This window comes from Nyctibius grandis, chromosome 2 (assembly GCF_013368605.1).
Source record: "Nyctibius grandis isolate bNycGra1 chromosome 2, bNycGra1.pri, whole genome shotgun sequence".
Lineage (NCBI taxonomy): Eukaryota > Metazoa > Chordata > Aves > Nyctibiiformes > Nyctibiidae > Nyctibius > Nyctibius grandis.
Genome location: NC_090659.1, coordinates 25,390,785 through 25,412,889, shown reverse-complemented (window position 1 = coordinate 25,412,889; position 22,105 = coordinate 25,390,785). Strand labels below are relative to the sequence as shown.

The following is a 22,105-nucleotide window of genomic DNA, read 5'->3' as shown; positions in this document are numbered from 1 at the left end:
CCAGTTAACTGGGGAAAGAGAAACATCACACAGGAAAGAAAAAAAAACAACATTTAGGAAAGGAAATGTATTTTATTGAAAAAAAAAATTACATTTCACTTACACCCCATGAAAATATTGAGTTGTGTGTTATTTTCATAAGAAGAGGTTAAGACTTTCACAAGAAAACCACATTCTTTATTACAGCGTTACTCCACGAGATGAGGCTCTGGTGGCATCTGCACTGGCATTTTCACTAAACAGCAGAGCAGGACTAAATGTGCTTTGGGCAAAACCCCTAAATATTGGCCTCTTCCAGATGCTACTCCCCATTGAAGACATGACACTCATTTGGTCAATATTGAATTATTTCTGAATTAAGAGACAAACGTCAAGTTTTCTCTACTCACTTGGATCTTAGGTGAATTCACGGCTACCTCTCCCCTCCACTTTTAACAATCTAGATTCCTATTTCCCATTCAGCCAGGTAAAGGCATATTAAAATAGCATATAGGCTGTCACCCTCCCATCTCCTGGTAAGAAAACAATACTGAGAGGGATACGTTGCACTAGCAATCACTAACAGCAAATGACAAGATCACCGGATGGGTGCTAAGTTCTCCAGTCTTTTCTTCCATCGTCGCATCTTCAGCAACAAGCCCTACAGTTTTCTTTCCTAGCAAGGCCCATATTCACAAGCATGTATGAGGCACGCGAATACGTGTGCTGTATTAAATGCAGGCCACAGGACAGTAGGACCCATCTGCAGGTGGTATCCCAATGCCATTTGTCACAGGCCTATCACAAGAAGCGTGCCGTGCTCCAAGCCAGCTCTGACAGGCTGTATCACTTCGCCTGGCAAGGCATCTTCTGAAAATCCCTTACAAACTTGAGACCTTTGGTGTGGTAAGATTTAAAAATCTGTAGGCAAAAATAAATACTAATGCCACTTAAACTCCCAGGTAACTTCCCTTATTTATGTGATTCCTTCCTTACTTAAAGAGGATGGGAAGGAAAAGAGCCGGACCTGGACAATTCTGACACCACGCAAATGCTGTGAAAGTGGACTTGAAACTTTCTCCACCTAGATCTTCCTACTACGTTCCCTAGTTAGAGACTGCTTTATTCTACGCTATTTTCTACTCTGCTAGGCACAAGCATCCCACAGATCATTAAGAACAGTCACACAAACCCTTTTAGTATTGTAACATTTTTGCAGTACAGGGGAGGGCTGGTTTGAGAACACCAAACTCAGATTACTAAATCTGCAGCTCTTCTTTCAAGTACTCAGCTGACAAGGACTTCTTTTCTTTACCACTAACAGTGCAGCTTTGCAATTAGGTTCTGCTTAGCCGGCATCTCACTGCCAGGAAAAGGATGCAATCCCCTTCTCCCCCGTTTTGTTCAGCTGCATCTTCCCAACGCCTCCCTTGCAGCAGCACAAGTGCTTACATCTGTTCCCAGGATGAGAAAGTTAAGGGAACTAAAGGAGATGAAGACTTCAGTGGTTTTGGCTGGATAAGTTCCCCATTGGTTTAGCTCCTTCACTTCACTCCTTCTGGGGACAGGCAAGTATCAGGGCCAGCACAAGTGACGGGAGAGGTGTAGCTGAGCTGGACAAGCTACATCTACCATAGCAGCTGATAATTCTCTACCTTTCTTTTCCAAAGAACAAGAGCCTAGCCTAAATCATCTGAACAATTCCCTTTTAGAGTCTCTTGCTCTCCATGGCCTATAGATGAAGTCTAGGGAAATCACATGCTAAACTAGGTTCCTAAAACAGGGAGGAGCATGAATACCCTGCTGCCTTGCACCGCAGCCAGGAAAGCAGCGTGCTGTTCATCACGCGCTTTGAAGTGCGTACAGAGCTGTGCTAACCCAGAGCCTCAGTACAGCACTTCAAACGAACAGCCCAACAACTTCACACAGACCTCATCTCCCACTTGCTCAGAATAACTCCTCCACATTTCCCCCAAGGGAGGGTGCAGGCAAAACAATCACTCTGCCACCACCACGGGTATATTGCACCCACAGATTCCCAGGGGAGGAAAACACAGGCACAGCGAAGCGTGCAAAACATAGCTGTTCCCTTCTGTAGCCTCTCTCCTCAACAATGCATTATTAATCTCACTGATATTTTTCTTGCTAACTCAGCAAAGCAGAAGAGCTTTTCTTTTAACATATCCAGAACTCGGGAACTCTTGAGAGAAAAACTTGGATAAATTCTCCCCTACTTTTTGCAGCAGTGATTTATTCAGAAGTGTGGTGGGGATGCTGCCATGCTTCTTAGAAGAGACATAACAAATCACGCTCACAGTTTTTCCAGATCACCAACCGCTGCAGCAGGAGCACAGCATTCAGTGGACGGCCATACTCCACAACCTGATTTGTGTTGCAGGCCCTTGCACTTTCTAGAGAGTCCCCAAAGGACCAACCAAAAAAAAATTATATATATATATATATATACATGGACGGTTGTGCTTTAGCCCTGGTCTCCTAGCCATAAGAAACAGACTCAAGTAAGTACAGCAAGATGAAAAAACCATGCTCTGATTTTGAAACATGCTAACAGCTTGCCTTTTGACTGAATGGGATTTTGTTGGTAACTCAATTCTTCTGAAAGCTAATATATTTATGAAGTTAAATTCAAATCACCCTACTAAAATTCTTCACATTATTACAACGGACAAACTACAGGGAAAAAAAATCTATACTTTCACCCATTTAGCCTACTCATCTACCTGTTGAACGCCTTCGGCACAAGCTATGAGGTTAGCTCGGCCAGGTTCATAACCTGTGAACACGCTAGTTTTGTTCCAGTCTCTCGGCTTATCTGTTTACACGTTGCTATTAAGCACTTGTAAGATCCCCCAGTCCTACGTAATTAAACAAGCAAATCCCTCACCTCTTTTTAACCTGTCCTAGATGTATTTGATATTTTATTCCAATGCAAAATCTAAATTTCAGGCTTATGTCACAACTTACCCGATTTTATAATGGATAAGGTAGCAATATTTAGGGTTTTCTTTTTAAACAATGGTATCTACCATCCTATTGCCTCTCTCTACAATCAAGCGTACAAGCCTTACTGCAGATAGAATACAACTCATAACCACCAACCAGAAAATACACAAACACTACAAAAGCCTACAATTTAATCAGAAATTAAGTAGTTTGCCATTACATAGAACTTCATTGCTTTTCTGGCATAAAAGTCATTGAATTACTACATATGCCTCGAGGACAATCATTAAGATGTGTAAACATATAACAGGTCCACCTAGTCAGTACAAAGCACCACACAAACTTTAAGTACATAGAAAGTTTGCTCATAAATATTTCTTTGTTTAACAATTAAGCACTAAAAAAATATTACTTAAAAAGGCATCTTTTATTAAGTTATTTCAGTTTGTCCAGGGCTGGTGGGGTTGTACTATCCCTACTATATTACAGCCACCTGACTCTCTTTCCGTACCATTTTCCTTTTCTGGAAGGAAAGGCTATGTGTGGCTGGGACCCAAAGCTTCAGCACAATCTATAAAAATATATTTCTTTAAGACCTTCTGCTCACATCCTGAAGGCCTACACAGCCAGCCCCCAAATTCTGTTTCCCACCCCCACCACATTGCAAATAAAGCTTCGACATACACACACACAGTACATATATTACACTCTTCTACACACAGATTTTTTCTAAACAGCAATGCGACCACAAGGGCAATAGGTAAGGAGCACACACAATTTCAGTGGTAACATATGGCACAGCCTTCTCATATTGCCGGTTTTCTCTGTCTGGATAATGCGCTGCCTTATTCACTGCTCTACACATTGTGGATTTATTACTATTATTTGCACTGCAGAGGAACTAAGTCAGGAATGCAAGCATACCTGGGAGCATCCCATTTGCCTCAAGGTCCGTTGCTGCTGGAACAGTAAAAGCACCAAACTGGTGGCACTGGACTGTCACCCGGCACTGGTCTCCTGGTGAAGCAGACAGGAGCTTTCCTAGCCTGTTGAATGCCAAATCACATTCTTCCCTTCTGGAAAACGTGAAAGTTAGCTTGGGCTCTCCTGAAAAAAAAGTGTGCTGACAATAGCAGCTCCCTTGCAATCAACACCCTTCACCGGGTGCTTAGGGCACGCTCCTCCAGTTTCTGATTGAACCGTGTGGATTTACCTTAAATCTGCTCCTGCACACGTGTATAAACTTGCTGCTTTACTCATTTATTTAAAACAGAAGAGCTATTTTTGGGGCTGTGATTGAACATTTCAAAGCTTAGTTTCCATGGTTGACATGTGTCTTCAATTGACACATTCTAGAAAGCTACAAAGTTGTTCACCAGTAGGCTCTCACTTAGTAGAAGCAAATGTTTTTCATGAAGAACAGCTCTCTGAATAATCTTATCCTGTGATTCTAATAGAAGCTGAATGACTAGTCAATGAGTCAGTTAGGCCGTAACAGGATGTAAAAGAATGGGTTGAGTTTCCATTTATGAAGAAATATTCTGGTTTCAGAGTGACCAAAATTTCACAGAATCACAGAACGTTAGGGATTGGAAGGGACCTCGAAAGATCATCTAGTCCAATCCCCCTGCCGGGGCAGGATTGCCTAGACCATATCACACAGGAACGCGTCCAGGCGGGTTTTGAATGTCTCCAGAGAAGGAGACTCCACAACCTCTCTGGGCAGCCTGTTCCAGTGTTCGGTCACCCGAACATTTGTAACAGTTATGTCTCACCTTCCAAAGGCATTATCTAAATGGGCAGGGACCTTTATTCAGGAGAGAGGGTTTTCTTTAGTGTAACTATAAGCCTAACTTCTTCAGGGGGCATAAGCATACTGACGTAGCACCTTCTCCAATAATCAGTGCTCTCACTAAACTGGATACCTGCTCTCTTCCTCTTGCAAAACACTGCCATAGCAAAGAAACTGTAGAATGCTGACAGAAGCACTTGTTCTGACGTGCAGGAACAATTGTTTCCTACTGTATAGTCTTGTATGCTCTAACCTACACAGTAAGATAAAAATTACTCTGTGAAGCAGAGTGCAGCTAAACGCTGCACAAGAAACAGACCTCAAAATGAGCTGTGATTCTTATTCCAAGCCCCTCTTCTCACCGTGTATGCAGGAATACATAGCACAACGCAGAGAGGTCCTACACGTGCAAGCAGGAGGCATACAAGGGCAGTGGTGCAGAATGCCAGCAGTTGTCTTCCTATGAAACTTTTTTTAAAAAAAAAAAATTACGATGACAAGGATGTTACTCACTTCCACATACCTACTATCTTACAATGAGATGATTACAGGGCATAAATGTGCGTTCTTCCATTAACTACCCTTTCTCTATACTATGATATAACTATGGAAACCTTTAACTACATCCACTTTATTCAGCAAGACTATCAAACTGTTCTTGTTCTGTTTAGTTCTGAAATGATTAACATATTCAAAAATAGGATCTAACAATTTGTGTGTGTCCAGTATATTAAATGTAGATGCTTTTATTACAATCTTCCTTGCCACATATTTTAAAATAAAATAAATCAATACAATCACCATAACAGTCCCAGACAAGAAATTAACACCATCCAATCAAGATACAGTTAAGATACTCAAAAAGGCAGTATGACTAGTTGGAAACCTTGGTCCTCCAGTTCTTCTGTATAACACATTGATCATAGATTTCTCCCACTTATGATAAAAATCAGCAAACATACATTAAAGTTAACAATTCATACTGCAGATTTCTAAAATGTATATATCGAGTTTGAATAGCATTGATTTTAGCACAATGTCTTTATGCATGTCTTTGAAAGAGGTACATGGGAATTTTAAGCATGTAGAGACTAATCCAAGCTCAGAATAGAGTAGATTGATTGTAAACAACTTTTGGTCTCTCCTGCTCCGCAAATGAGTGCACTTGCAGTAATCAAAATGGCTGACCACATACGCTGACAAGTTCATTCCAGAAAAAAAGGATCCAACACAAATTACTTCCAGTAAGCAAAAAGAAAGAATGGGGAAGTCAACTGCACACAAACACAAAGCATTCACCCTGCCATGTGCACAGGTACTTCAGCATTAGAAGTGTCCTCCACTGCTAACTTCACATGTAGACATGGCAGTAGGCATGGCAGTGGAGTTAGCAGTCCCTAACTGGTGAATGCTGGACCAGTGGGTTACAGACACCCTTCATGCTGTTAGGACGGTCATGGAAGATTATCCATTAGTTACTGACTCCACTCTCTGGGCTAAAGTGCTTGTTCTTCTGTAATCAATTGGGACCTAAACTGGTTTAGACTGACCATTTTTCTTTACCTAAGGATCTGCAAGTGGATCAGGCAACCCTGATAATTCTCCTCCAAGCCCTTAAATAAATAGTGGGCAGCTGTCTAATACTGAGACATTTTCCAGCTGCACCAGAAAGACAGTAGGAACCCAGAAATAGATACAGATATTATATGCAGGAGGAGAGGAGGGAATAGAAGATTGGACAGGACTGTGCTGAGTCTTTGAATTTTGTTCTGCAAACATCATGAAAAAGTGCTGTGTAACTCTGAACAAATAAAAATGCATCTAAGTATGAAGTATGTATACCCTGACATTTAAAAGTACCTGTTAGCCTGTTGTGACTACAAAATGTTAGCTACAGAATCTATTTACAGATAATTTCTGATGTTTGTTCCTGGCAAGAGATGTTAAGCCCAATTCAATTCTTCACTGAAGACATAAACCTGACCTCGTTTAGACCAGATCAGTGGGAGTTTAAAACAGGTATCACGTGAGCAGGTCCCAGGGACACAAGCAGAAGCAGCTAGCAGCCCATTGCTACAGAATCCAGCTACTGCAAATACGAAGTTTTGCAAATTGAGCATATTAGTATCGTTACGCTTTCTTTTTTTAGCAAGGATGTCACAGGTTCTAAGGAAGGTGTGAATTACTGGACTGATTCTTTCTTTGAAGCAGTGGGAAAAGATCACACCTGACAGGTATAAACTGCTCCAGCAAACATCTCACTCTCTCTTTTATGGCAAGATGAAGGTTCATTATGGTTTACACATGAAACCTTGTTTGTAAGGTAGCTTTAAGTTTCCAAGCTGCTTTATTTCAGAGAAAACCAGCCCCGCCTTTCTCTCAAATCCCTTGTGAAAGTATTTTTTTAGTGCCAAAACTAATTGTGCTGTCTCACACTTAAGGGCTTTTCCCATGCGTACATGCTTACAACATGTAGAATTTCTTTGACGGCAAATTTGGACAGTGCATACTTAATGCTGCTTTTAAAAAAAATTATAAGGCCAGTTTTGAACTTCTCTCTCCTTTTGATCCCCTAATATGAAGAACTGAAGAACCTCAATTTTGCACTGCACTACTGCAGGGATGGCCGCCACATGGCTTGCAGTTCAGCCCCATGCAGCTCCCAAGCCAGGCTGTGTAACGTGACTCACAATGAAGCTAATGCTGGTGCAGGGGGTGCCAGGCAATCCACAGCCCTGGCTACAGGAGACACTGCACCAGGAACCACTTCCAGACCCAGCTAAGCTCTGTGCTGGAGCCCTGAGACCCTAGAAAGCAAGTGCCATTTACTGCATCTGAACTGCTCCTGGGATTCATCTAATTCTTGGCAATTAGAGGGACACAGAGGAGGTCTCAAAGCTTGGCCATCTGAAGATTCTTGTATGTGACCCATAGGAGCTGCAAAACTGGATACACCTGGTTGAGGGCGTCAAGCATAATCCTGCAAAGTCGACCAGGATATGTACAGGCAGGGAAGTCCAGTATGTTGATCCCTTCTTCCCAAGAGGATGATAGGGAGCATACACTTCCACATGAAGTAGTCTAATTTTAAAAGACAAATAAACTCATAGTTATGTTTGGAATATGGCATGCAACACTTCTTTAATAAACGTTAGAAACAGTTAAAATCTTTTTGTGTCCAGCTGTTGAAATGCGTCACCAGCTACAGTATTGAAATATCTTTGCTGAAAGCAACTATCTCAAAAAAGGCAATTGTATTCCTGGCACAACCGCCCAAGCAAAAAGCAGCTTATTTAAAAAGGGGGCAAATTATTAATTCTGCGCTATTTCCTAGCCTATCTGGAAGCTTGTGTTTCAGGAAGAAAAAAAATATTTGCATAAATTTAAAAATACAGTGCTGCAAAGAAAGGCAATTTGTTGTACTTCACAGAATCACAGAATGGTTGAAGTTGGAAGGGACCTCTGGAGATCGTCTAGTCCAACCCCACTGCGCGAGCAGGGTCAAGTACAGCAGGTTGCTCAGGGCCACGTTTAGTCAGTTTTGGATATCTCCAAGGATGGAGACTCCACAGCCTCTGTGGGCAACCTGGACCAGAGTTTGATCACCCTCACTGTGAATAGTATTTTTTTAATGTTTAAATGGAATTTCCTGTATTTCAATTTGTGCCCATTGCCTCTTATACCTTTGTTGGGCACCACTCAGAAGAGCCTGGCTCCTCCTTCTTCACTGCTTCCCATCAGATATTTATACACACTGTTAAGATAGTTCATGTCTTTTTACATGTTGGGTATCAGCCATGAGCTCGTCTCTGTTACTGACTACTAATTTTAGCGACTTTTCACATCACCAAAATTATTATTGCTAGAAAGTTATTTCATGGCAGTGGTTACTAAAAACTGTGGCAGTAAAGTCACGTTTTGTAGGTCATTTCCAGGTTTTTTTCTCCCTTAAAATTCTCAAGTCATGAGAATTTTTTTTTCATTTTAATGCCAAATGCATGAGAGGAAATATTGTTGTTGAGAGTGAAAGCCTGAAGTTTGCCTCTTATATTTACTGCAAAACGTGTTCATCTCTTAAAATTTCATTTGCTTCAGAGCTACTGTGTCCTGGTTTGGTCTAAACCAGGCCGATTTTCCTTTCAGTGATTTTTACTTTCAGCTAAGTCTCCTCTAAGTAACTGCATTTTCTGAAACTAACTGCATGTTTTTGCAGACAGTGTCTGCTTCCAGGACTGATAACGCTCGAAGTTTGTAGTTATCACTGAGGCACCGGTAGGGATGTTGTGCAGAAAGGCTCTTGCTGTACTTATTCTTGAGAGAAACCAAGGTACTCTTAATCCCAGGGTCGTGGGTTCGAGCCCCACGTTGGGCGCCAATAAATCTGTCACGGTTTAAAGCTGGGCTGGCGATTAAACCTGCGGCAGATGCCCTCTGTTATCCCCCGCCCCCTCCCCCCAGAGGGAAAGGGAAAGGGAAAAGGAAGAGAGACTTCTGGGTTGGAAAATTAAAACAGTTTTAATAAACTATAATAATGAAAAAAAAAGTATAATAATAATAATAGAATAATAATAATAGAAGTAATCAAATATATACAAATATATATACAAAACCAAGATTGAGCTCCCCTGAAGTCAGCCACGTCACCACCGGCACTGCAGGGCAGGCTCCGGGAAGGCCCAGCCTGGGCCTAGCGACGGTCGAGAGCTGGATTCAGAACGCACGGATCGGGATCGGGGGCAGCAGGAAAACAGACGGAGTCCTCCCTGGACACCGGCCATAGCAGAAAGAGAGCGAGACCCTCGTGATCCCCCCGCTTTATACCGAGAATGACGTGTATGGGATGGAATACCCTCGTTGGTCAATTTTGGGTCACCTGCCCTGTCCGCTCCCCTCTGCAGCTGCGACCCCCCTTCGGCTCTTCACTCGTAAGCAGTGAGGAATTCAGCAGTGACCTTGGTTTCTCTCAAGAATAAGTACAGCAAGAGCCTTTCTGCACAACATCCCTACCGGTGCCTCAGTGATAACTACAAACTTCGAGCGTTATCAGTCCTGGAAGCAGACACTGTCTGCAAAAACATGCAGTTAGTTTCAGAAAATGCAGTTACTTAGAGGAGACTTAGCTGAAAGTAAAAATCACTGAAAGGAAAATCGGCCTGGTTTAGGCCAAACCAGGACATACTGAAAATGAGGGATTTCAGAAATGTATTAATTATGTAACCTTACTCTATGAAAAAAAAAAATCTATTCAGCTAAAAATTCACTTTAAGGATAAATTACTCTTCTACTAGATGAAACCAATTAACTTTTACAACGGCAGAAAACCCACAAAAAATGGTGGGATAAGTGAAGACTTCAGTGGCCAAAGCAATCTCCAAACCAGCTCTTCTGGGGACTCCCAAGCTATGCAAGTGACACTTGCATGTCGGGCAGGTGTGGTGAGGAAGGTGCAGGAAGGGTATCTGGGAGACACCCAAGAGTGAGTTTCCTGAGCATACTCAGGTAATCAAGAAAAACTCAGCCCTTTCCTCTAATGCAAATTTGCTTCATGTCCCTGCAAGTAGAAAGGCAATTTTAATCTTCCTGTGCCGTCTGAGACAAATAAAGCTCATCAATTGAATTAGGATTTAACAACACACTAGACCTCATCTTGGGAGAAGCAAGAACCTCCATTCCATACAGAAACCATATGGAAGTACGAGGGGTCAGTACCTGTCAGTCTATCTGCCCTACTGGTATAATACATGGCTGTGATGTATAGGATGCTGAAATTATTAAGAATCCTGTTTTGAAGCCTTATGAAGCAGAATTTTGAAATAAAGATGCATTAATAATAATGCATTTCTGTCATCTCTAATCAGCGTAGGCTGCAGAGACTAACATTATGAACAAATTCATTTTGTATGTTTCACTGCACTTGGTAAACATATGTAACTTACTAAACCTTACTAAACTAAAAATATTACTTTTACCATATTGCTTCATTGATAAGCCTATCAATAGCACTCATTATTGTTAAGTGGAAGTACCCTACGTAGTTTGTAAATACATCCACCCATGAAGAACAAACTAGGGTAGCCAGCTTTCAGGGTAAGAGCTGCTTTCTCTTTTGTCCTTACAGAATGTTTGTCCTTAGGTAAAAACTAAACAAAGAATGAAACCTAGTCTCAGAGATAGAACTACAAACTTCTAATCAGTGCTACTGAATGAAGACATTATCTTATTGATGAAGATGTTTCTGGAGCAGCTTTTGGAAGAAAATCACATGGGCACCTACAGACATTAGAAATAAGCAACCACTACCTGCAAAAACTGAAACTGTGCAGCTGTTCACAGACAAGAAACAGGAGCAGTTATCAGTACCAGGAATGACACCTCTAGGTCACTTCAGAGTACTTCAATGCCAAACGTCTTTAAAGTACACCTACACACAACCAGAACTTTGTGTGTAGTTTTAACCCTGCTTAAGTTTCATAGCAGCTGAGATACTGAATACCAGAGTAGGTAACCAGGTTATCTCCAGGAAAAGGGAGCATGGAGACAGCTCCATTGGCACTAGATGCCATCCTGAAATATATTTGCCAGTCAGTCAAGCATTCAATTAGCAAATTCACATCTAAAGTCTTTGGCAAGGCAGGAACGTTGTACTCTCTTGCCCTGGGTAATTACACAGACTAAGTGAATCTGACAGCCATTTTGATACCTGGTAATATGCTTCAATGCACACTGTTTTCTTTTTAAAACTGAGCAAGGCCAGCACATATGTTTGAGAGTGGATATCTGCCTATGCTGGGCACTATTTCATGAAAGTCAGGTTTCTGTCACAGATCTAAGGCAAATATTACAATTTACAGGAAAGAAACGAGGACATCAATACATTGTGCGTTATTGGAGACGTACAGCCTTTATAACATGGTGGCTTTCACTATGATCTCTGGGTTTTCTATGTCGCTTTTGCTTTGGACCATTCTCAGTTCCAGCTGGGCTGAGTTTGGTTTGTTTCCTTCTCCAGCTTGTGCTAAAAAGATGACATCAGAATGTCATTAAAAACAGCAGTATAAAAAGAAACAAGTTCATTGTTCTGTTACCCCACTACTTTTTCTACCCTCCTCCCCTCCTCAGTCTCCCTTACTACCCCCTGCTAAAGGCTTCCAAGGTGGAAGATCCAGGTCAGCACTGTGATTTCTTATCACCCTTATTCTGCACCTCTCTCCAAGAAAGAAACACGGCTCTGCTGTTACTAGAAAGTGACACAGGCATGCTTTGAGAACCCACAGATCCCATCTGGATCTCCTTAGGAATTGAAAGACATGGGAACTCCAAGGGCAGGGAAGCTAAAAAAAAAAAATATCGCTCTTCATGTGGCCAACACAGTAAATAAACAGTTTATTATTATTTGATAAACCCCTCTCAATACTAAACATACACACTCAAAGGGAAAGTGAGTGAGCTACACTTAAAACAGAAGCTCTCTTGCACATCAGACTCAGCATTTCCCCAAGTTCTCCTGCCACTATTTTGCAAAGCAGTCAAGCACAGTCAGCATGACTGTAGTCCCACTACAAGCTGAACAGTGACATCTTCAGTCGGGTGTTGTCAAAAATAGGCTTGGAGAATACAGTAAGGAACATGCACTGGACAAGACTACCAAGCTCTCATTCTCTAGTTTCTCTGGCCGCATCTGCACTGAGGGCTGCCTTTTGCCAGGAAACCCAGAAAGCTTTCTGAATGCTGCTTCTGATGAAAATCCAGACAGAACAAGGGAACAAGGTTTGAATGAATTACCTTTTGCACTCTTAATGGTCCTCTGCAGAACGTGTTGCATGGCTGACACAGTCTTTTCACATGCCACCTGCAGTAACATAACATATTCAGGTTTTACTAAAATTTCAGCTGCCCAGCTTAATATTATTTAATTATTATTTCAAAAACACCGCTATTAAGAGGCAAACATGACTGACAAGACGCAAACAGGATGACAACTATGTAAAATGCAGAGTTTGGGGAAAAAAATTTTCGACTCTCTTAATTCTCTCGGAACAGGTATTAGAAACCATACACCTGTATTGAGGACTCTATGTGCTTAAGGGAAAGAAACAGAAAAATAGATCTGATAAATGATTTTCAGTGCTTACTATGAAGTGAGGGTAAAACATAATTACAAACAGGCACACAGTCTCTCTCTCTCTCTACAGAGAACAACATCTTATTTGGCAAAATTACAAAATCCATGTAACTGAAATGCGACTGTCCAAAGTTGTACAAGCTAAAATGTGTTGGCAAAAGAGAAATTCTGCTTTTTTTCCTCTGAGGTGAGGGGAAAAAAAAGGCCAAAACTGAATAAAGCCTTTAAATAATGTCATAGATTAAAAGTAATTTAAAAAAAGAAACATAGCCTAAACTTGCAGAGAGACAAATAACTTCTCCCATACCTTCAAATTGTTTGGATGCTTATGTGTCCATGCCAAAAGCATAGCAGCAAACAAGTCTCCTGTTCCAACAAATACAGCATCCACTTTAGGAGACTCCACTCGAATTCTCTGTGTCATGTTAGTACCATCTGCTTTAGCTACAACACAGATAGACGGTTAAGTAACAGAGCCAGCAATTAATACAATAGCATTTACCATAATTTAAGTGATCACCAGATTTGAATTCCTTTGTTGTCTGGAACATACATATGCTAAGGAGTATTGTAAACTTTGTACCAGCTCTTTTAAAAGGCGCAACCTTTCAAAACTTTGCCAAGTTGGGATAGGATTAACAACTTACGTGCTGTTCATACTTCACTTAAGAGGGAGCAGGTAGCTAGCACCTTCATTTTCATGGAGGATTGAGCGCCACCTATTTTCATTTAGACAGCAGCAGCAGCTTGCTCAGGGAACTGCATATTTACGGAGACTGCTGAATCCTAGATGGGGCATCCGAAACCATAATCTAGAGTATCTCTGGGTTGTATGGAGGCACAAGAGCAGCTGTAGACATCAGCAGAGAACATCTGATCTATGTGCCATACTGTAATCACCATTGGAATGACCAGACTTGTTCCAGACCTGGCACATACTGAGAGCTAAGAGACACTGACTGATTCTTAGTGGAGTCTTTTTTAAATATCAAGACTTTTCTGGTGTCTCAGCAGTCCAGAATGTGATGCCCACATTTAGATCACTTACATGAACAAGAAAATGAGATCATACACCATCCCACAAAACTATGCCTTTCTCACATATAAACATTCTGCGACAGTCCAAACACAGACTGAATCTTGGTGACCGTACAGAAGGGGATATAAAGAAGCAGCAGCAGGACATTTTACGACCTATCAGGGAGGAACCGTCTGCTAACGGGACAGTGTAACTTTTCATAGCAGCATTCAACACATTCAAAGTTCCTGTTTTATACCACTACTACTTGTCAGGACCACTACTAGGTGCTTTAACAGCCCTGATCAACCTCACCTAGGATATCCTCCATCCATGCACCCCTCTGCCCACTTGCCCAGGAGCAGCACGGAAGCTCAGGCCTGGGCACAAGCATCCTTGCTAAGCTATGCTTTAGGTGTACCTGTGTACAGCCCTGCTGTCCTGACTCACTGATTGGATTTTCCAGATTAATCTTGGACCTGGCTTGCCTCACCTCTCTCCAATGACCACTGGACCATCAATGAGACCTGTCTGCCATCACCACTCTGTTCTGCTCACCTTATTCAGATACTGTGGGCCTGTGACTTGTTGGTGAGGGCAGTACTCTGCCTGTGCTATGACCACGCTCAGCTCCCAGCTTGTCTTCCCCTCATGGAGCAGCCCCATTCTTACTGCTCTCTGATATTACTGTAGAAGTTCACTTAGGGATCTAAGCTCCTTCCATGCACTACAGATGGGTCTGATGAAACCACTTCTTCATAAAGTGACTGAAAGCACAGAACAGGTTAAAAGAAAGCAGAGTTTAATGAAGGAGTTCATGACTTACTGTTTCTGTGGCTTCCCAGAGCAATTAGGTAGTCATTTCCTAGAGATGCCTGTAGATCTGAGCTTGTGATCACCACAGTCTCTGGTCCCATGGCATGGAGCATATCCATTACCTTTCCACATGCAAAAACACAAGAATCAGTGACTGCAATGCGTGTTGATTAAACCTTACATCATTCATAGTACTGAGCATTTTTGGCAAGCACTTTATTTTGGCATCTTTTGTAAAGAGAAAAAAGCAGCTTCTGCTTAAAGAATTCACTTGAATTAGGGGAATTACTTTGAAATAGGGCAATCAAAATATCTGTATTTGAATGTACGCACTTGTTAAAATATACAGGCACCTCTGTTTGTATTATCTTTGGATTATCCTCTGAAAAGAACACTCTGTTTCAGCTGTGATCAGAATTTTTGTCTGTGTCATGTTTTCAGAACATATTATCAAAAGAATAAAAGAACAAATATAGAGACACATGCACCTGAGCTGGCATCTTGAAACACTTGCTAGAAAGAGAGTAACTCCAGGTCATGAAGTCTTATTTAGCTATTACTTTAAGGGTCAGCAAAAATGAAGAGTTGAAGAGCTAAATCAGAGGCACAAGTGTGTCTGTCTCAATCTTCTTTTCTCATTCTGTTTTGAACCTCAAATTACATCTGTAAGCTATGTACCTTTGCAGGTATACTTCCACTCTGTGTGTTCCTCACTGAAGTTCATTAATACTCTACTTCTGACATCACAATTGGTTGCTACAGAAGGGATTTTGATTTCACAGAAAAAAGAATGACTTCAATAATGAGTTTAGCGTAAAACACAGATAAAATATTAATTCTCCCTGAAGAGTTTAACTAAAAAGCCTCTCAGGCTGGCTATGACTCATGAGCAGCTGAATGATAAGGATTTATTTCTGCTATTTTTTAATTCTCTATTGCTTTTCTTTCCTGTCTAAGCCTTCAAGTTTCTTCAACTGTAAGAACTCTGTGCACAGACGTCGGTTGGGTTTTAAAGAAGCAGTAAATCCACCAACACATGCTGACATAATCAACCTGTGAAGTAACATTAAACCCAATTTCATTTCTCAGTCACAATTCACCAAGAACCTAATCACCAATATTTCCAGTTGTAGGACTTAGCCCCTTCTACATTAATATTACATCATATTTAATTTTCTGTTAGAAGACTATACTGTCATCACTAGTCTTGCTAAAGAAATTAATGAAACCATGTCACCACAGAAAACGACACCAGAATTCCTACCACCTTCAAAGGGGACAAATTCCAGCATGGATTATTACTCAGAAGAATAGACCCATATATGATATGCAGCTGGGGAGACAGACAGATTAAAATATAATATCCTGCAAGCAACTATTTTTAAAATGTTTCCATTCCTAAGTATAATTCCATTTCTTTAGAAGGGATTTTTTAAAACCCATCACAAATAAGAGCTAGCACATGAATCAGACAGACTGCCAGAAAACTAACTTGTAAAATTGTTTAGCATATGCAACTTGTGTTTGCAGCTGAAATATGCAAACCTAAAACTAATGGCTGCTCACCTAACAGTGTTTTCTCAAGACTGTAGTTTCACTGGTGAGGATGAGAAGAACTGAGTTGTAGTTAGCAGCTAGTGACATGAAACACAGTTCATCACCATCACCCAGAACAGTGGGATAATGGAAAACTGGGCGGGGGGGTGGGGATTAAAAGTGCTGAGATCTTTGGAGCTGCTTCCTGTCACAAAGAGATGGTAATCAACCCATGGTACATGACCTTGCTGGAGGAAAAAAACAACAAACATTTGGGCTGACAGACTCCAGCTACTCTCCAGGGTGCCACTGCAGCTGTTTAAAGATTTTCTGTTCCTTTGAAGTTCAAAACCAAACTGGAAGAAATAACATCAGTCCCTTATGAAAGCACTTGTCTAGTCAACAAAACAATGAGCTCAGCCCTTTTCAATACACCAATAAAAACATATTGCTATTTTGTCCTTCATCACCATGCCTTGCAGCTTTTTATTTTCTTCAGCTTGTATAAAACGGTAAATCCTTACACCTCAACGCAGTATATTTGCTAGCTCTGTATGGCGATGACAGCAGCTATCAACGCTGTGGATTTGCCTGTCTTTCACCAGAAAGTACCCAAAGGCCATCACTCCCAGTCTGGTTTCTCATCAATGCGATCTATCCTTTTGCAACCCAGGTCTCATCCCCTTTGAGACAATTTCAGGAAAGAACCAGAGCGCCAGCAAACACTGTCAGGAAGAGATTCAGAGTACATTCAGCTAATCCATGTGAGAGTTTGCTAGTAACCTCTCTTCCTTGCAAGCAGTCTGTATGTGAGAATGAGAAAGGCTGTCCTAGCACTCAATTTGCTGTTGTACGACTCAGATGTAGACAGCAGAGGGAGCAACTCACACAGGTTTCTAATGCCCAGGGTCACCAGGGGTTTTCACCCCAACCCTTGCATTTCCACAGCGCTGACAGTGTGTGGTTACATGCCATGTGTGCTGCTGCTGCCTCCCTTCTTACACTGCAGGAAAACAAACTCACAGAGATCTGTGAGCTCATTACCACTGTAATGCCTTTATCTGTAGTTCTTTCAGGAAATTTCTTCAGAAGTCTGACACCAGAACATAAAGTGTTTTGTGCCTCGGTGCACAAGCTTTAATGATAAATGGAGAGAAAGGACAGAGGCCAAAGACTTCAAGGTTACAGACAAATGGCAAACTGCAGCATTGCAGGCAGGAATACAGAAAGAGATCTTATACATCCTGCTCCTTGCAACTTACCTCTAAAGCTTCTTTTTCTGTGTGAATCTTCCTGCCCGTGAGTAACCTGAGAATGAAACAGAAGTCTTAAAAGAATACACGTTCTCCAGGCAATGACTGCTTTTTTTACTCTTTGAAAGAAGGAAAGCTTGGACTGCACCATACAGGCCTAAACAGTTTGTAGCTACATGGTCTGCCATACCAGACCACTGTCTTTAAAAGTTTTGTGCACAGATACACAGTGCTTCTGGAGCAGACTCACACCAGTCCTAACCTGCCTCCTGTATCATAAAATTCCCTCACAGGTGTCTTCTCTCCATCTCCCATGTAGCTACTCCCTCCCCTTAGGGGGACAGCCTGTGATGTATCACAACGGATTATCTCCCAACCAAAAAGCCACAGCTATGTAGACAGGACGGGCAGAAGGTATTTAAATTCTTAACTCCTATGAGATGTTGCCATGGTAGTATTTCTGAATCTAATTTTGGGGGTTTGAGTCAAACTATTTCAGTTTTGATATTCTGACATATAAAAATTTTCCTAGGAATGGGTAAGGATGAGGAATAGAAGAGAGGTATTTTTTCAACCTGCCCTAGATACAGCCCTCTGGAGACAAGAAGTAATCATGAAAGTGAGGGACCAGAGAAAACAAAAGAAATCTTTTCCTCAAATAACTCCCAGATTTTTTATTGGTTTTGATATGGAACAGTTGGAGGTTTGCTGAAAAGCACCACGTGAAAGTAACAGCTAAAAACCAAAACCCAACACATACATACACATGGCACTGAATTGAGACAAATAAAAAAAAAAATGGGTATCAGTCTCCCCTACTTTTATTCCCAAGTTTATTTGGCTATAAAAGGAAATAAATACTTACTCAGCTTCAAACTGGTTAGGAGTAATTATATCAGCAACAGGTACAACTTTGTCCCTGTAGACTGGGAGAAGATCCTCAGGCACATACTGGGAGAGAAGAAACAGTATCAAATGTTGTCAGCAGCATCCAAGATGTGGGGGTGCAACTTTCCTTCCCTCAGCTACCATTCCTGCTGCCACAGTAATTTCCCACTGTACTGTTATGCAGCGGTAACTAAAGCGGCATCGCCTGGCTGGTGACTGTACAGCCAACAGCCCTTCTTTCACTGGAGGCAACAGGAAGCACCACTAAGCAGACAGGCCTCAATTGGTAGCATTAAAAGGATGGGGTGCCTGGATGAAGAACTTTTGGATTCCCTCTCAACAAGGTGACACAGCAGCACGAGGCAATACAGTGTCCCAACATGCAGAACACTTTTTCATGTCCTATTTTGTCTCCTTTCAGTGCAGTATTTCTAGGGTGTGTTGTACATTAATATGCATGAACGGGAATCAGATTTCTAATTTGTTCAGTATGACTTAATCTATAAAGCCATTCTGATAAATACATTAAAAATATTTTGCTTGTGCTGCACCCAAGTCTAACAAACTGTGAGCATATTTCACTGCCTGCAGAATCAGCTCTTCAAGCAATGAGGGCCAATGCTCCCCTTTCTGCCTGCCTGTTCCATCTCTATCCCATCTTTGTTAGCTAAATACAGCCCATCAGCAAAGGGAGATTGGTTGTCTACGCAGGTGACACACACAAAGACGTAGCAGAAGCCCACCAGCCTGTATGCTCTTCAGAATCAGAGCTGAGAAGCATCAGCTGTTTTGGCATGTACTGTAGCTCAGCCAGGAGTTCTGGTTAGATGGGTACAAGGGTCACCTCACCTTCCTGAGTCCTGCTGTAACTCAATTTACAAAACCTTTAATAAAGTTCATTGTTTACTAGTAGCTGATATTCTTTGGCAGAACCCCATTTGCTACATCAGGATTAATACCCACTTTGGTCCATGTTTTATTTTCTCTGCTAGGCTCATAAGCAATGCAGGGCATGGTGCATGTATACGGGTTCCCATGTGCTACTGTCTCCCAGGCCAATTGTATCAGCAACAGGTACAACCCCACGACAGTGTTGACCACCAGGTGCAACCAGCACCCCCGTCATACTGACACTGAGCTCACCCATGCAGTCACGGCAAAATGATGATGTCACAGGGACTCTGCCTTTAGACTCTGCCTAAACCAAGGCATTTTACGTAATCATTTTATTACTTTTTATGGCAGGAATGACTTGGAGTGTTTCATGTTAAATTTTCTCCTTTTCCTCCAACCACCTTGCATCCCACCCAAAAGACATAGGCAGGCCCATGGTTATGACACCTCCCAAAAACTAAGGCTTTGCAAGGTGACTCTACAGACACTAGATCTCTGCCTTGTTAGAAAAAGCCAAGGACAATAAATATCGTAATAGACATAAAATGAAAGAACACAAAAGCAATGGCAAATTTATTACTAAGTGCTATTTCATGTGATGTTTTATGAGCAGGTAAACTGTAAAAAAGTACAAGGACAAAGAGGAATTCATAGTGCATGACTAGCTTAAGGCAGAAGAAAACATAAAATATCATTATGGCTGTTGTCTTCCCACATTGCATTTTTACTGAAATGATTTGCTGGTTTTGACCAAAAAGGAATGTTTCTTTGTCAGTATGCAGCCTCGTATTGGCACACAGAACCTTCATCACTAATCACAGCCAATGCCTAACAGCTGTTAGATCTCACATGAAATAAGTCATCTTCATTTCGGTTCAAGTGGTATGTCAATTCACACAATCACTGACAATGCCAGCCAGGCTACCAGCCAAAACAGAGCTCTTGACAGGAGATGAGGGAACTCCAGTGAGACAAGGAAGGGGAGCAGGGGGATATTTTCCTGCAGACAGGGTCTGTATTCCACCTGTTGTCTCAGCAGAGAGCTAGAAATAATCCCAGGGCTATGCAATGATCATTATTCACAGATACTAAACTCATTCAAATACAAGAAATTAAAGCACAAACTTACGTGATGCTGGGATCCAAAGCCACACTTAAGTAAAGTAGCTTAGTTTTGGTATTTAAAAATTAATAAATCTTAAACAGCAAATATTCACTATACAGAGAATCCAAACAGATAAGTACTGACCATAGAGCCTTCTCCATTCCATTTGTCACCCATCACTGGATCACATACTGAAACAGAATAAACCTAGCTTTAGAAATGGGTGACAGTCATAGAGACCCTGGTGGGAGGGAAAAGTTTTAGGTTAACAGTAGTGGCTATGTAACAGCACTGAGCACCTGATAGCTCATATACTCACTCAGCTCTTGCAGTACACTCAACCAGAAATTTGTAACTGGTGGCCACCAACTCTGGAAGAGTAGGCCATGTGTCTTAACTGTCAGAGGCTTGTAGTCACCCTCTCCTACCAGCTTCCATGTTGTTATGTCCGAAGGTGAGAACGATGAGAGGGTCTGACTGCTGGGAGTGAAAGGGCTTTTGTTATGGAAAACACAGAGAGCCCTCCCCTTCACTCCCAGCCCAAAACTCTGGAATAGTAGTATGGTGGGGGAGAAACGTGGGAGTAGCTAATAGCTGTGAAAAGAGTCCTATTTTCACTTCAGCATAAAAAGATACAAGCCAAACGTACACACCAAAATGCCGTATGTACACATTAAAAAATTACGTGTGTTACAATGAAACCAGAAGAAAATCCATGCCAAAGTACATAAACTCATACTTGGTGTAATAATATTAACACACATTTGGCACAGGTTCTGAAACATCAGCAGTATTAACAACATATTCCAAGTGCCCTCAGTTTCAAAGTGAGGATGGAAACAGCTTAGCCTTGTCCTTTAAAAAGGAACATTGTTCATTGTATTAAAAGAGCTTTTAGCAGTATAAAAAGGAAATACAAATCCAAAGGTATCAAGTCAATGTCCAATCAGTATTTAAGGAAGTTTCTAAGAGTAAAAAGAGGGTAATTTGTTTTACATTTTAAAAGTATTTTCCTTACATTATAATCTGCTTATTAAATATAAAGGATGTTAGAAGCCTACGTGTGTTCTCACCATCTGATCACTCCTTCCTGCTCTATATAGCTAGATGTTTCTGCTCATACTCCAACAGAGTTTTTAGCTTTCACTTACTAGTACAAAGCTCTGGAGAACCTGACAATGTGCAACAGTGTTAATAAAGGGTAAAAAGCAACAAAACCCGAGCTCATGAAAGTATCTCTGCTACATTTTTCTAAATGAGAACTGCGCTTTGTTATCTTTAAGTCAGATACCACACTCCGCAGTATTACACCTTGCAAATCCTGTGAACCATTCTAGATGTTTCCTGACCACACAGTTTACTGAACCTGAAGATAACAGGCTCAAACCATCATTCACAGCTTTTTATCCCACTAAATCCCCACTGACTTTGCCCTGTCACTCTGAACGTTTTGCTCAAGTCAAACCTATGCTTGTTATGTTCAGAAGTCCTGAAACACTCAGTGTGTCAGGAAGGAAAGAGTAGATGCTTTCCTCATGGGTTTAAGCGTGACATGACACGTTAATGACAGCAGTTGCTAGAACCTGTTGCTTTTTGAGTGCTCCCAGCTAATCTTAGCAGAAGGCACCAGAATTAAAGAAGCCTTGGAGTTCAAGCTAAATTATGAAGGTTACAAGGCACAGTAAAATACCCCTTCTGGGATGTAACACGAAACTATGGCAGGGCAATATGGGAGAGT

At 41.4% G+C, this 22,105-nt stretch overlaps 1 protein-coding gene across 2 annotated transcripts in view; it reads right to left on the bottom strand.

The window, feature by feature from the left end:
* Positions 1-52: 52 nt before the first annotated feature.
* Positions 53-22,105, bottom strand: part of PDXK (pyridoxal kinase) — a 53,969-nt gene continuing 31,916 nt past the window's right edge. Inside the window, exons 5-12 of one of the 2 annotated variants that reach the window (XM_068421827.1) lie at positions 20,512-20,558; positions 18,346-18,431; positions 17,490-17,535; positions 14,702-14,813; positions 13,165-13,301; positions 12,518-12,584; positions 11,610-11,750; positions 53-7,816 (exon numbers count right to left, since the gene is read on the bottom strand). In XM_068421827.1, the coding sequence (XP_068277928.1) occupies positions 11,638-11,750; positions 12,518-12,584; positions 13,165-13,301; positions 14,702-14,813; positions 17,490-17,535; positions 18,346-18,431; positions 20,512-20,558 (608 nt within the window). In that variant the 3' untranslated portion in view covers positions 53-7,816; positions 11,610-11,637. The remainder of the gene's footprint in view (positions 7,817-11,609; positions 11,751-12,517; positions 12,585-13,164; positions 13,302-14,701; positions 14,814-17,489; positions 17,536-18,345; positions 18,432-20,511; positions 20,559-22,105) is intronic. The other variant, XM_068421826.1, reaches the window with a different exon arrangement.